Source organism: Halichoeres trimaculatus, unplaced genomic scaffold (genome assembly GCF_033239565.1).
Source record: "Halichoeres trimaculatus isolate MK-OKI-2021-1 unplaced genomic scaffold, fHalTri1.1 fHalTri1_scaffold_11, whole genome shotgun sequence".
NCBI classification, from domain to species: Eukaryota; Metazoa; Chordata; class Actinopteri; order Labriformes; family Labridae; genus Halichoeres; species Halichoeres trimaculatus.
In genome coordinates, this window is record NW_027437189.1 from 26525457 (window position 1) to 26541415 (window position 15959).

The 15959-nt window shown below is 39.0% G+C and overlaps 1 protein-coding gene across 1 annotated transcript; it reads right to left on the bottom strand.

The window, feature by feature from the left end:
• Window positions 1-734: 734 nt before the first annotated feature.
• LOC141799930 (putative pleckstrin homology domain-containing family N member 1) lies at window positions 735-13727 on the bottom strand. The gene is made up of 11 exons (XM_074682355.1): window positions 13604-13727; window positions 9293-9431; window positions 8394-8540; window positions 8125-8211; window positions 6877-6961; window positions 6650-6786; window positions 6417-6563; window positions 6136-6222; window positions 3941-4016; window positions 3750-3826; window positions 735-1093 (listed from the first exon to the last, which is right to left on the bottom strand). Exons 1-11 carry the CDS (start codon window positions 13699-13701, stop codon window positions 965-967), a joined length of 1209 nt encoding a protein of 402 aa, XP_074538456.1. The 5' UTR covers window positions 13702-13727; the 3' UTR covers window positions 735-964.
• Window positions 13728-15959: the final 2232 nt, after the last annotated feature.

A 15959-nucleotide genomic window follows, 5' to 3' on the forward strand; every position in this document is an offset into this window, starting at 1 on the left:
AACGAAACTTCACATCAGCCCAGAGGTATATGACAAATTCACCTTTGGACACATTTACAATGACTATTTGTGTGGTATACGTTATTTTATTTAACTACTATAGACACTTTCAGAAGCCCCAGCCGAGTAAAGCTGTTCGATAAAAGCACTGGATTATATTAAAGTCTACATCATCCATAACAAAAGTCCCCAAACAACTAAAAGCTCAGTTTAACTGAGATAAAACATATTTTTAATAAACCACTATAATCAGCATCTCCTCTGTGGCACATGACATGTTTCTCTGCCTTTTCTTTTTCTCTTTCTGAGTTTTTAGTTGTAATGAAGTGGTTGCTGTTGCAGCATGTGTATTTATACTCCTCTAGCTGGTTGTTCTTTAAGGAGATTCTCGTGTAAATGTTCATCCCTGTAGATGGCTTCATGTATAAAGAGTAGAGAAAAGGTTGATGTAATTTATATGAACAAAGATCTGACAAATATTTTAACATTTTTTTAACCATAAACTTTTAGTTTGATTCGTTTCTAATACAGCTGAATCTAAATACTGTTATACACTGGATGTTTGCTGGATGTCTGCACACTACTGTAAGTGTTTAACCACTGAAATAAATACTTTCATCATATTCTCTGTGTAAGAAATCACTTGTTTAAGTTTCAAACAGTTTAATTGAAAAGTTAAAGTTGGTTTTCAAAGTAAAAAAAAACAGCAAAACTAAAAAGTTTTTTTTTCCGCTTTATTCACTTTGTAAAATTAACAGCTCTACAGTCTTAATCTACATTTGTTCAGCTGGTCTGAACTCACACTTTGTACTGATTCTGTTTTCCCTCCATGTACAAAAGACCTCATACGCAGGGAGAGATGAACCTCTTCACTGCTGCAAAAACTAGTCATGAAACCAATATTTACACTCTATCTACACCAGAGTATTTACATTAACTCTCTAGCCTCTCTGGCTGTGTGGAGTCAGCTGCGTCCGTTGACGTGATATTGGTCTTTAATAATTGGCTCCTGTGACTCCTTCCTGCTCCTCTGCAGCTTGGACTTGATGGGAGGTGCTGGTGGGTTCACAGTAACGTGGCCGTCTCTGTCTGGCTGCAAGTTAAAGACAAAAAGCTGTTAAAGTTAAAGTTGTTAAAGGTATCATTTATAAGGAGCTTCACAGTTATGTGTGCTGTCAGCTCCATTTCTATAAATCAATAACTGAATAAAACTAGCAAAGGTTACCTCTGCGATGAATCATGTTCACACAAGCTGATGCTTAATCTGTACATTAACTGTGATTGACTACAAGATACAGAAAGCCTCAGCATCATGTGTTGCCATCTGTTAGTGTTCAGACTCCCAACCAAGGCTGCTTTTTCTGTGTGCTTTCATTGTTTACAGGATCTTAAACCAGGTGTCTAAGAGGAGGGGCTTTGTTTGACATGTGTGCAGAAACCGGTTTGTAGCAGGTGACCACTGATGGAGAAAAGTGTGTGCATTTCACCTTTTTTTTAATTTCCATTAAAACATTTTTTCAGCATTTAAACAATCTGCTGAAACTATAGCACAATACATTTTGAGATAAAGAATAATAAAAACTATAACACATGACACCAAACACATCACCTACCTGTTTTTTTCTCAACCATTTTCAATAACCTAGGCCCGTATAAATGTCCAGTCATTACACAAACGGTACCATTAGTCATAACATAGCATTATTAAATGGCCCATTAGACTGTAGTGTTAGCTGCATGCACGGCTGCTAAAAATTAACCAATTTACTAACTGCACTGTAAAAGTGAGGCAGGGTAAGAAGTAATATGTCAGGGGAACTTTCTGGAAAACCTCCATCCATTAAATTTGAATTGCCCCTGCACCTGTCAACATCGTCATACCTTTCCAAAGTATTCAGTTAGACATGCACCCATCTATCGGCTAGCTGATTGATTTGTGACAATTTCCTTAATTTTGGGGGATCAGTGATCAGGATCGGTGATAAGCCCATCCTTACATATGAAACTGATCTTTTGTACCTCTAGGAAGGTCTGACAGCCAGCCATTGTTGCTTTTTGCTCAGAGACCTAAAACTCAAGACACTTTATGGGTTGTTTAAGTTAAAACACAAATATTTTATTATTCCCCAAGTATTCAATGATTTTCAATACAATGAGATTTGGAAAATAAAGGTATATGCTGTCAGTTATAAAAAATGAAAAAATAAAACTCGGTCTTGGCCCAAATCTGTATCGGCAGGTCAGGCTTTTTCAAGATCGACAAAAAAATGTGATTGGTGCACTCCTAGATTCAGTCAATCCCTATATATCTGATCTCTTTGCATATTTTATCTTAACTGGTTGCACATGAGCACAAAGTCCCCCATCCTTTACAGCAGAACATGTGCAGTAATCCTGCCGTTGGGGTGGGGTCTGCTACCGCTACATTTAAACCTCTGTTGGCGCCAATAGATTTCTGATTTTTTTTTTTTTACTGTTTGCACAAACAGTTTCTTTTCATTGCCAATGGCTGGACGTGCATACGATGCCCCGGTGTTTATAAATAGAGCCAATAAAGAATGGGGAAAAACTACAGACTGGATGCAAAAGCCAAGGATTCAGTCCCAGTTTATTTATAATACCCCAGACAAAACAGTAAGACTGAACACAACCTGGTTCAAAGCTAGTTAGAGTCGGTGGTGTTTTTTTTTTTAATCAACGTTTTCTACAGTCTGTGATCATTATGCAGTCTGTTAAAACATCCCAAGTACTTGTTTTATTTTTCGTTGTTTTTTTAGAAAGGGGTTTCTCTTAAACTACCAAATACCATGAGTGTACACAGCTTTTGGTATTGGGTCAACTTCTCTGTTCTGCCTTTCAACAATCACCAGTTTAGAAATCCTAATGGATGTAACAGAAATTTGGTTGGAATAATCATAGGAATATCAGAAAAATACTTTTTTCCTGCCATTAAGCCTTATATTCCTGTTTTTTTTGGTATTTCCTCTTTTACTGACCATTAGGTAAAACCTTAAACAAGAATCCCTGAATTCAAGCCGAGCTCAGACCTGTAAGATGTGAGCTGTTTGGTTTCTGTTTGCTAGTTTTCAGATATGTGTACGTGACTTCACGTGTTGATCACTGCGGTCACGGCAGGAGCTCACCAGCCACACTTTTGATAATTTAATGAGGACAAAGTTTGAGTTAATGAGAAAAGATGAACCTCAGAGCTGCACGGATCCTGACCTTTCAGAGACGTGATTAGTTCAGCCAGCTGTCCAAACAAATCCTGGTATGAACCCAGGGGCTGCTGCTCTCTTCTTTGAGAAAAGTTATGAACAACAAAAGCTTTTTCTTTCCCCTTCATCATCTCTCTACATGAAAACATACAGTGCACTAGCCCCAAAGTCTGTCAACCCAGACGAAAATGCCTGACATGCCAGATTCTCAGTCCAGCCCTGTCAACTGGCTTGTTGAGCTGATGTCGTAGAAATGAATGACATGATGTGACTCTTCTGAAGCCTGTTCAAAGCAAGTCTAATTTGGCTGCAAGTTATGAGAAAAGACAGATGAATAAAATCAAACACATAAAACTACACTATGATGTAATACTTTTATAGTTAATGATGTGACTAATCCATGTGAGTAATATTTGTGGGTTAATAAAATCACAAACCCTAAAATTCCTAACAGCTGCTATTCACCATGGCATAGATTTCTCTTCACCACTAACCTTTACGCTTTAAAAATGTTAGACATCTCAGTCTCACCTGCTGCAACTGAAAGATCCAGTTCCAGTAATCCTCCTGACAGGTGCATGAGACAAGCAGAGGCTCCAACAGATCACCTGAACACAACAGTGATGACATGAAAGGATTTTACTTGTCACTGTATGAATCTTTACTGAAACCTACAGCAACATGTTTCCGTGGCAGCATCAGTAAATCCTGGCAAAGTTTACCGATCAGCTCAAACTCCAGCCGTCCAGGCAGAGCCGACCTCTCCACCGCTTTGATGCTGTGTCGAGGTAACCTGCCCTGTAAGAGGAGACAGAGGAAAAATGTAAGTTCAAAAAGAAATATGGAAGAGGATGAAGCCCTTTGGGTTTGAATATTAGCACAACCAGCAGGGGGCGACTGAACTGTTGTTGTTGTTTGTTTTCCAAAAGAATGCATAAAAGTCTCACAAAATAGGCCCTACCTCAATCTTTACACTTTTATACCCCAACCATCATCATCTTAGTTGCTGCATGAGTTTGTTGCCTCATAAGTCAATTTTCAAGAGGTTTAAAGGGATAGTTTGTTTTTCTAAACGTGGAGTTGTATGAGGTAGTCTACTTTTCACTGCTAAGTGTTTTACCCACAGGTGACTGTAGTTAGCTCAGCACTTTGCTGGAAAAAAAAAAAATCAGCACACAGCTCAGTCTCAACTGCTGCAGCCAGGTTCAGCTCTGTATAGGGATGTGGGTACCCTTCACATTTAAAATGATACGGTGCCAATGCCCGGTACCTGGCAATCGGTACCAGTACTCAACAGTACAAATTTTTTTTGTTTAATAATAAAGTATAAGCTCTTTTTTTAACATATTTATTCTTCAGTATATAACCTTGCAATGCTGTGTTCATGTCCAGCATGGAAAATTGCCTTCTCTTCTACTCCTTCACAGACACAAGGATGACATTCAGGTACCTAAACATGGTACTTTTTGATTTTACATGACTCTGTACTTAGCACTTTTGACAGAATTTGGTAAGTATCTATAAAAGTACCTAATTTTTTTTTTTTTACCTACCCTTAGCTCTGTCCCATACATTGGCACATTTCAACAACCCAAACATCAAAGTCTATGTTTGGCATTTATGGGTTTGTTTGTTTTTTTGCGCAACAAGCATGGACAGAGCATGATCTAATGATGTGGCGGTTGTAAAAAAGATAAGATAAACAATAAACTAGAGTAACAAAATAAAGACCTTAATATACAGTGAATCATTTTACATTGTTTGTGGTAATAAAGGTAATAAGGTAACTTGGGAGCTGAAAGAGCTGAATTCCCCTCACTACTCTGAGCTGAGCAGATTGGGGGAGGACTGTAAACTGTAAAGGTTGACTGTAAAGTTAAGAGCGACAGCAGGAAAAGGAGTAAAGTCTTCAAAATTAAAACCTCTTATCAAGCCACTGATTCTGTGTTGTTTCACTTTAATTGTTTGGTTTAAAAAAAAAAAGGTAAAAGTTAAATTGGAAATAGTTACATGTTTGTTTTTGCATTTTCTAATTGATTTGTTTGCACCCTGTTAGTTAGTAAATAAAGGCAACGTATGTTGATCTAAAAACAAACAAAAAAAAAATGCATTTTTTACATCAATATAATTAATTCAAGCAATAAAAAAAGTTTAGGGGACACTTTGGAGCCAAAAGAGCCGCCTCTTTTAAGTGAGCCGAGCAATAGGAGCCGGATCTCTTAAAAGAGCTGGAATTCCCATCACTACCCTGATCACCTTTTGGGGGTTTTGAAGGAGACAAAAATAGAGCCCTAACAAAAAATAAAGAACAACATTCAACAGACCTAGAGAGAGAGAAAGAACCTGCAGCAGATGTGTAAACTGAGAAACAGAGAGAGCTTCTGCTGCAGCTTGGTTTCAGCAGTAATCGAGGACTTTTCTGTGACTCACATACAGCTGCAGCCTGCAACAAGGTTTCCCTGTTCAACTGAACGCTGCTTATTCACTAACTTTCTGTCTTCAGAAGATAAACCAGACTGGACTCTGACCCCTAATGCTGGTCCCCCAAACCAGCATCCCAATTCACCGTCATTGTTTCTCTTCAGACACCCGAACACTTTGACTACAATGCTAATGCTAACACAAACTGCTAACTCATCACATGTCCCCCAAAAAGTACAATCTTAACAACCAAACTGCCAAGGTTTCAAATGTCGTCAAAATCCCTTCATGAAGCCAGAAACTAATTTAAGCTGCAGATTAAGACGCTTTGAATCAGGATGAATGCAGCAGGTGTTGGTTACTGATTGTTCCACCCACGCTACAGGTCATGAATGCAGAATACAAGTGCTGGGTAAAGACCAGCAGGAAACAGTCATGCCACCGTGTCAGAGGAGGTATTATGGAGGATTTTTCCCATAGAGTCATTTTACTCTACCTCATATCTGATATTCAGACGCTTGTTGTCGACTGACAGCAGCAGCACTTCTTGGGGGAAGAGAACCATCAGTCTTTCTTGGAGTCCCTGCAAACACAAAGCCAACAAAGACACAGTGACTGTAGTGTTAGTTAATATGTTCAGATCATTACACCTACAGAAAACTGAGACACTTTATATAACTATGCTGTGAATCAGTTCACAGGTTGTTTTCATTGAAAAAACAATAAACTGTCATCATATCACAGTTTATCATCGCCTTGTGAGGCACCATTTCTCACCTGTCTCTGTGTGTTGATGATGTGCACCATAGATATGCACCCCGGCTGGCCCATGTGCTGTATGGGTGAACCCTCCCACTGCCATATGGGAGCCTGCAGTAAATACTTCTTCAGCTCTTCTCTTTTCCAGTGCTCATCACAGGGCAGCTAGAGAAGAAATACTGAGTGTCACTGAAACATAAAAACTCTTTTCATTTTCAGCTGTCAGTAGACAAACAGTAGCTGTTCATTACCAGATATGAGAGCGCACAGTGGGAGGGACTCATGGGTTGTGCCATCGACTTGTATTTTCTGTCTTCGATGTGTTGAATCCATTTCTGTAAGTCTGCAGCTGCAGCACAGATGAAGACTTTAGAGTCCATCATTGGACCTGAAACAAAAGAAGAAAAAAAAACACCTGTCTTATCTTTACACTGTGTTATGATGTCTTGGATAGGCTGTGTGGTTTCCATTGACTCACTGCTGATCTCAAACATGTGTGGTGAATGTGGATCAGAGTCCAGGGACACAGGGTGTAAGGAGAGTCCAGAGAGGGGGAGGATGCCCTGAGGGACAAGAGGAGACGGTGTTTACAAACAAGACAAAGGTGCTGCAGCTTCTGAAGATCCTGTAGGTCAGTAACTATTGAAAAGAGGAAGTCTGACAAGATGATAGTAACACATTTTTTCTGTATCTAAATTTTGCGCTTACTGCATAGAATTATTGACAGAAATCCATCATGACGTTGAGACGCTTGAAGCAGTAACAGCAGAACAACACTTTGGTATTTTAGTGAGTGTTTATCAGTTTATTACGCCATGTTCATGTCTTAAGTCTTACTAGACTTAATATAAGCCATATTAAACTAATTAAGTCCAGAAAAATGTCATTTAAATTGCTTATAAATACATCTGCCAACAGGGTAAGAAAAATTACTTAAAATAAGTGTCATATATCAAGACATTATTTTTTATTAATTTATCTATTTATTTATTTATCTATTTATTTATTTATTTATTTATTTTAGAAATTTGACAAGAAAAATTTCTAACCCCATTAGTCTTTTTTTTACTATTTAAAGGCAATTCAGACATGATTTTTTTTTTTTTTTTTTTTCATTTAATACCTTGAATTAAGACTTTTTCCGGATGTTTCAGGTGAATGGGACTCAAAACACAGAAGCAAGGCTTCTTACCGGTTATAACAGATGAAATCACATCTCTCCCGTCCTTCCTTCTATCAATTGGCTCTCTGTGTGTTTTACAATTAATTTTTAAAATATTCTATGAATTGTTTTGGAAATTTTTCAAAATTATAATTTCAATAAGGAGGAGAGGGGAGAGTGAATCTGCAGTGTTGCAAATGTGGAAAAGGAATTTTTTGGTGATGTCTTGTGATGATTTTGATGTGCGATTTGAAAGAATCCAGTCCTGAGAAGAGGGGAGGTTTGGTTGCGGCTGAGTTCGAGTCTAGGTCTTGCCACATCACAAAAACGTTGACATCTTACGAACCATCTCACAGCCCCAGAGCCTCAGGTGGAGCCCTGCCCAAAGCAGAGGCTCAAATCAAAGAGTGATCAGGCTTTTTCCACCAGGTCCTCTCCACTTTGGAACAAACTTCCAGAGGAGATGGGTACCAGTGTTTTGCATCTTGGTTTCCCTTTCAAAAAAGCTAACTGCAGTGGGCAAGCTGCTTTTTATAGTAGTGTAAAATTTTGTGTAAAGTCTACCTCATAAATGAAGTCTTGTCTTGAGTGGTCTGGGGAGAGGATCAACAGGTGGAAAGAGAACAAGACCAGGAAGCGTTCGCTGGTTTCCTGTTGGAACAGAAGATAAGTAACAAAGACATTACACCTTAAAGTTCTGTGCTGACGCCTTACAAGTCTGAAGGATCGTTAATTAAACATGCACAACTTTTGATATGTTGGATTATAACTTGTGTGTCCTCTGACGAAGATGAAACAGATCTAAAAGGTATTTTCGTGAGGTGTTGTGTTACCTGAGTGTAGCTGTTGTAGAGAGAAACCAGGGAGGAGTGGATGATCTCTCCATACATGTGTGGAGGTTGGCCCTCCCAGTCCCTGATAGGTTGCTGGGAGTAAATCCTGTGGTGTAACTCTTCTCTGGTCCTGCCCCACAGCACCACCTACAGACACAACACTGCATCACTACAGATCTGTTCAATTCAAAAAGAAATTCAAAAGTCCTGCGCCATAAAGATATTTTTCACAAAGAACTCCTGGTGAAAAAATGTGTTTAGTTGACTCATGTTTCACAGAGGTATGAGCCAGGAAGTTAAAGTGTCCGGTTGGCCTCCAGTCACGGCTCTTTGTTGCACAATCAAGGGGAATTTTGATAACTAAAATATAAGTTTCTTATCCTCTGCAAACACCAGTATTAAGGAAGTGTGTAGTGATACTTTTATGGAGCTTTTGATGCTTTATATTTAGACAGTTTATCATAGAAGTGGAAATACAGCAGCGTGTCAGCGTGTCCTCTGTTCTTTTTTCCTGAAAAGTTTGAATCATACAGTGGGGACTGCAGGATACTCAGCTTTGTAATGGAAACTCCCGCAGTTTGTGTGTGTGTGTGTGTGTGTGTGTGTGTGTGTGTGTGTGTGTGTGTGTGTGTGTGTGTGTGTGTGTGTGTGTGTGTGTGTGTGTGTGTGTGTGTGTGTGTGTGAGACCTCAAATCATAAATAACAGAGAGGAAACTGTTGATGTGCATGTGCAGCACATCTTGACACTCTCTGCTCAACAGTAAAAAGTGTTAACGTCTTTGCTAACAGCACAGAGTCACAGCCCAGAGTACTGAGAAACATGAAAAAAAAGCAAAGTTCTAAACACACACACACACACACACACACACACACACACACACACACACACACACATTAACCTCTTGTGCCAGGTGTCGTATTGAGGGGTAGCGTGGTGGTGGACGTTGTGGTGGAGGTGGAGGTGGTGGGGGTAGATGCTGCTCATCTCTGCTGCTTCGCACTGACAGCTGAAGCCGTGTCTCTCCCAGACTCCACACCCTGAAAACACACACACACACACACTCGTGTTCACACATTTGGGTGCACAGCTTCATCACGTAGTAGTAGTCTTTGCTGATAGCGCTCTGATGCAGTGGTTAGCTTCGTGGCCTCATTGTGGCACAAACGACAGCTCAGCATCTTTGACCTGAATGGTACTGCAAACTGACTGCCAGTGTTGCCACATTTACCTTAAAAGAGCTATCTGATTATTGATCACTCCTTCAAAAAGTAACTTAGTTTCTTTACTGATTACTTGATTTTAAAAGTAATCAAGTTAGATAACAAGTTAATTTATCATTACATTCAGCAGCTGCCAACAACAGCCTCCACCGCCTCAATGAGCTGCATGCTTCAGCAAAATTGTGTGATTGGTATAACAATAAGTAGTAGTATGCGTCTACACGATTTGTTTTAAATGGACACACAGAGATTATTGGTCATTGTGAAAAATGTATTAATATTCCCCAGTGCCTTGACGAGGGCACCCAAGTCTAAAAAGTCTGGGCACACCCCTGCTTTTCATCGCGTATCTCTTGCAGGTAGCTTACGTTATGTTTCTCTGCTCGTCCTCATGCTGAGAATGTGACATGTCACATACCTGACTCCTATCGTTTCCCAAGGTACAAGAAGAAAGCAAAAGTCTTTTTATTGAAGAAAATGAAAAAAAAGAAGAAAAAAAAAAAGAAAAATAGCACACAGTGACTTGAATAGATAACTTAAATCTGACAATTGGTTTGGTAATAGTGTTAGAAAACTTGTTACTGGTCTGTTAGAGTAACGTGTTACTGGCATCTTTGCTAGTTGCCAAAGAGTCTGTTCACTGTGCTGGTTTCCTGCTCTTACATCTCATGTGTTTGGCTGCAGTGTGAACTGTCAAAAATGTGTTTCCTAATTGGTGCACGAATAGTGTTGCCTTGGTAAGCCAATAAGGAGTGACATTAGAAATAAAAACAGGTTATTTGATTTTTCAAAAGATTGATTAACTTGTCTCAATCCTTCCTGCAGCAAAGACACAGCCAGACTTAATCAGATTACAGCAGACAGAGCAGAGCCAGACCCACCTGTTGACTCTTTACTGTGGTACTCTATAGAATGGTTCCCTGTGCAAATTACATCTTCATCTCTATTCGATATTGAAGTCTGTAATGCCACAGAAGGTTTGGTAAAGGGCATTATTAAACTCAGCACATATTAATGCGAAGTAAAAACAAATGGTAATGGTTGGTGCACAACACCCAGTCCAGTGCACAGTGTCTCAAAAAAGACAAAACACAAAATATTAAGAGACTTCGCATGTGTAGAAATTCTGTTAACACTGACATTTTAAAAGGGAATTCATCAAAGTGCATTAAAAATACAGTCTTACATCTTATTTAGTCATCCTTAAAGAGTAGATCACTCCCTGAGTCATTCCTTTTCTCTAGCCTTTTTCTGTATGGTATTATTAACCCTGTCTCTCTAAAGCAGGGGTCTCCAACTATTTTTAGGAATACCAGCTACTTTCAAACAATAAAACCCTTATTTCTTTATTCATTTATCTGTTTATCCATCTATGCATATTTAGAACTTAATTATAGGCTCATCTTTGATACAATGTTTGACACAACATCCTGTCAACCAGGGCCTTATTTTTCTTGTTGTTTTTCAACATTCCTGGGTCACTCATTGTTTTTCTCCAAAAGGCACACTAGCTTGAGTAAAAGTTAATTAAAATCCAAATTTGTAACGATAACTCTGTTCTCATTCAGTTTGAAAATAATCGCCCCCGACCACTGAGTCCACACCTAGCTACTGCTCATTAGGACAGGAAATGAAGTCATAAATATGAACGTGGTCTGCTCGGTTGTAGGGTGGGGGAAGGGACGTTGGATAGATATAGAGTTGTAGGAAATGGATAGACTTTGCACCAGTTCTTTGTATTTCCTTCCTCGTTCTTTTATTACAATTTTACATTTTACGCTTGCTTGGCGAGCTCCTTATTAAGGGTCTGCAAGCTACCCGTAGCTCACGAGCTACCTGTTGGAGACCCCCGCTTTAAAATACACCACCAGCAACAGAGTTGTGAAACAAAAACCTCCTCAGCAATAATACTAATTAGATTCAAAAGACAGATGTTTGTCAAAAGTCACAATTTAAGTCAAAAAGAGATGTTCTACAACACATTGTGGAAAAAGCTGCCAGCAGCCTATGGCAGCACAAACCAGGTGGGTCATATGCTAACTACTTCCCCTGTCCCTGAGTCCTGTCTTTGCCACCGGAAACCAGATTATAAAAATCAGTAATAACTAAAATAACTGGGCTTCCAGTCTAACAGCTCTCACTAACAGAGGAGTGACCACAGGACATGGGAGATCCTTAACAGCTGTAGATGAGTAGCAGAGTTACCCTTGGATAGGACTCATAGCCCTGAAATATGGAAATACATGGTGAGTATGACATGTCTTGTTAAAGTGCTTAAAGGGGCCTCACAATATGAGGTCAGACCATTTAACCGTTCTACATGACTCCTACCTGATTTGGTATTTCTGTATGAATAGAAGAAGTCACCAAGGTAGCAAACATAAGACAGTAATCCAAAGTTTTCATCATACCTGCTTAAAGCAGGATGGTACCTTCAGGGAGTCTGGCTCTGTAACTTTCTGTTAGTTCATCTAATTTTGTTTGCGTATGAGTTGGTGACCCCTCTGATTTCAACATGTCATCGGGGAATCACTATGCATTGCTCCTTACTTGGCTTAAATGGTCACAGGTGCAAGTTGGCTCACAGTGACATGAGTTTTCCACCTGTGATATTGTCAGGAATGAATTTGACTTTTTGTGAAGTTGGTCCATGCTTTACATTATAAAATAGATAAACAAACCTCTGGTGATTAAAAGAAGTCCGAAGCAAAAGTGTGCAGGCGATTTGGGGCATCAAATCTTTCTAACATCTTTGTAAATGACTGTTTTATACTCACTTTTTAAATTTCAAAAGTTGAGGACATATTGTAAGCGCAAGTGCATTAAAGCTCCTGTCAGGAGATTTTGACTGGTTGTGAAACAGACCATCAACAACGAGGTAAAACTTTCTTAAACAGCTATATTTAGTGCCTGTAACCACAATGAGGGTGTGGGTCAGATAGGATGTGTCGCAGCTGTATGAAAAGAAAAAAAATAAAAGAAAAAACCCAGACAATTTATATTCTTTCCGCAGAGAGTGATACATTTTAGTTAGCCAGTTAGTCAAAAAAAATCACCCCTAGATGCGCAAGATAAAACTAGAAAAGAGATATGAAGTGACATGAAATAGACACAAAAAGTTCCTCACAGGAGCTTTAAGAATGATTTAATGACTATAAATGATTATTTTACTTCAACTGAGATGAGAAACTTTGTGTAACTTTGAACCCCACTGTCCAAACTGCAATAGTCTAAAGGAGTAGTGCTTTATCTATTTTTGGCTCTTCATAGGAGTCAGTGCTGTAACAGGTCTGCAGCCACCAGTAATGATTTCACAGCCACACATAAGGACTGGTAACCACTGTTGTGATTAGCTCATTGTAATCCAACCGCCTTAAATTGAGCGGGGGATTTGTCCCGCCCTGACTCTGTATCACAGTCCTCCATGCGTCAGCCATTGTCTTATAGTAATCTCCTAATCACATCAGTGCAGCATCACCGAGTCCCCAAGTTCATGTTTGGTAAATAGGAGCCAATTAGTTCCCCTGCGTCGTTATTCTGCTGAGTGCTGAAGGGTGGAAATCATAAGGAGCAAATATACGGCCTGCAGCTGTTTCATCAGAGTATCACTGTAAGTTTCTTATCTTCTTGCCCTGAGGTTTCCTGCATGAAGGCACATCCTGTTACAGAAAAAATGAGCTTACAGTAACCAGTAGCTTGGAAATGAAAGCTTTAAAATGGAACTGCTCTGCTGAAGTGATCTTTCCAGGGAACTGAGTGCGGCTGCTTCCTCCTCGCTGATACATAAAACCACAGTCAAACAAACCTGAAAGGCAAACTTTACAGTCTGAAGCTTTGAAGGGAAGCAAACTAAAAATGACTTCATGTGAATCAATCCTTTAAGATCCACTGCCATATTCTGCCCCAGGTTACACACAGTGTCACTGCTGTGTTATTTCCAAACAAGCAATGATCTGTTTGAAGCTTTAAACTGAAAACAGGTTTCTTACCCCAAGTTGTCTCCAGAAAGTTCCAGGAGCTCGATCTCATCCGGGCCCACCTCGTCCACTCCTCCAGCATGTCTCTGGGTCACACTGCAACATCCCATGATGGACTGAGCCTCAGCCCCTCTCCGCCTTGTCTCAGCTTCTAGTTCATGCACTGAGCACCATCTGCCCAGACAATCATCCCTGCTGCATGTGTGTGTGTGCTGCTCTAAAACCTAAGAGATAAGACAAAAAAGGGGGCAGGTTGAGTCCAAAAGAGGATATTGTGTGCTGGAGACAGAGAGGGAGGGGAGGGGGTAGTGCTAAGCTCTAGTTCCCCCTTTTTGCCAGCATGTAGTTTTTGTTTCCATGAATGCTCGAGAACGTAAGGTAGAGCTTTGAAGAGGACTCGAAGATTAAAGTGGTAAAAAAAAAAAGTTTTAGTCAAGACAGAGAGAAGTTTCTTCCTTCCTGTCAGTTGGCTGTCTGCAGAGAACTGAGCTTCCTCACTTTGGTTTTTCAACACCCACAGATGCATCACTTCGACAAACACCACTGTCATCCAAACATATTAGTGTTTGTAGACACAGATATGCATCATACCTCCGCATGTGGAAACATCAGGCTCTCTGATGCTCCTCTCCAGGATGAAGAAAGCATCCTGTTGGGAAAGATGGGACTATAACCAGGCTGTGTTTACATGTAACAGTGTCTAATGAATGAATGGAAAAGAGGTAATTATAGGTTATGAAACAAAGAGGTGAAGGCTGCAGACAAAACAACAGACCACAACAACAACTGTGGCGGGGAGTCTGCTGCTGATCAGGTGAGAAACACAGAGAAGTGTTTCAGTGGAGGGTTTAGACAGAGTCATGTCTGAGTGTTTCACAGAGCAGGAGATTCTCTTCAAGTTAATACCCAGAATGCCTTTGGGAATAACATGTTTTTATGTCACCGCAAGTAAGGAGGGTGTGCTGTGGATGTGAAAGCCCATTATACAACATTGGATGGGATTTCAGACTGTCTTAATCAGATGGTATGGTATATTGTCTAACTTCCATGATAAGGAACAGGTGTTTATACCTCATTGCACAAACCTGACTTTTGAACCTTATGATTACTGACTGTTTGTCTGTTAAATAGATTTATAATGTCAAATAACCTGAACAAGTTAAGTTAACTCAAAAATATTTTTTATAGACAAAAATAAAAGGTCAACATAACTAATCATTTTAGTTGAGTTGAAATAGAATAATTATTTCAAATAACTACCTGAAGACGCTGAGTTATCAAACAAGTTAAAATCAACAAAACTAAGACAAGGGTTAACAAAAGACATCTTCTTTAATCAAAATAACTTAAAGAATAACTTTTTTTTTTTTTTTGGACCTTACATAAAATTTTGTGTTAGCCTTTTATGTCATATTTTACTTTGAAACAGCAAGTTAAATTTAATAGTGAGGAGAAAACATGGTTATATTTAGAAATGATAGATCTTAGATTTGACCAGAATAAACAGAAACTGTGAGAGTAATAAAAAGATAGATAGATAGATAGATAGATAGATAGATAGATAGATAGATAGATAGATAGATAGATAGATAGATAGATAGATAGATAGATAGATAGATAGATAGATAGACAGATAGATAGATAGATAGATAGATAGATAGATAGATAGATAGATAGATAGATAGATAGTTAGATAAGCATTAGCATGTGCATAGAGCTTATCATTAATTCTACACTTTAAGACTTTGATTCGAATTTACAGCAGAATTTCACCAATAATGCGTTGTATTTTGGTATAACAGTGTAATACTGCTTTAAACAATGTTTTCTTGGAAAATTGAAACATACCTGTGGTCCTAATGGTCAATTATTACTAATTACAATAATTTATACTTTACAGCTCAGGATTATCATCAGGGATCTGCCGCTGAAACATATTCTCCCCTTATACATGGTTTCAATAACCCTTGAGTTGAGGTTAAAGGTATTCTGGGTAAAGGAAGGGGATAAGGTGTGCTGAGAAGTTATATGCCTTTGTAACCTAACAGGTACTGTTACAGTGAATGAAGAGAGAATGCAGTGGACATTAGACCTTTCCGAGGGTCAAAAAGTAACGTGGGTGTATAGTTGTATTGTTAATTACTGCACATTAAGACAACATTAAGTAACTGTATTTCCACAGTGCAGATTCTGTAAATTTACTGTACAGGCCCAGTGAAATTGCCAGTAAAATACTGTATTTTTACAGTATACATCAACGTATTACACATTCAATTACAATCTCACTGCTTTTACTTTTTACAGTAATGACACAACACTTTAAAATTACTGTTATTACAGGCAGCAGTTCCAATTCAGAGACCAGATC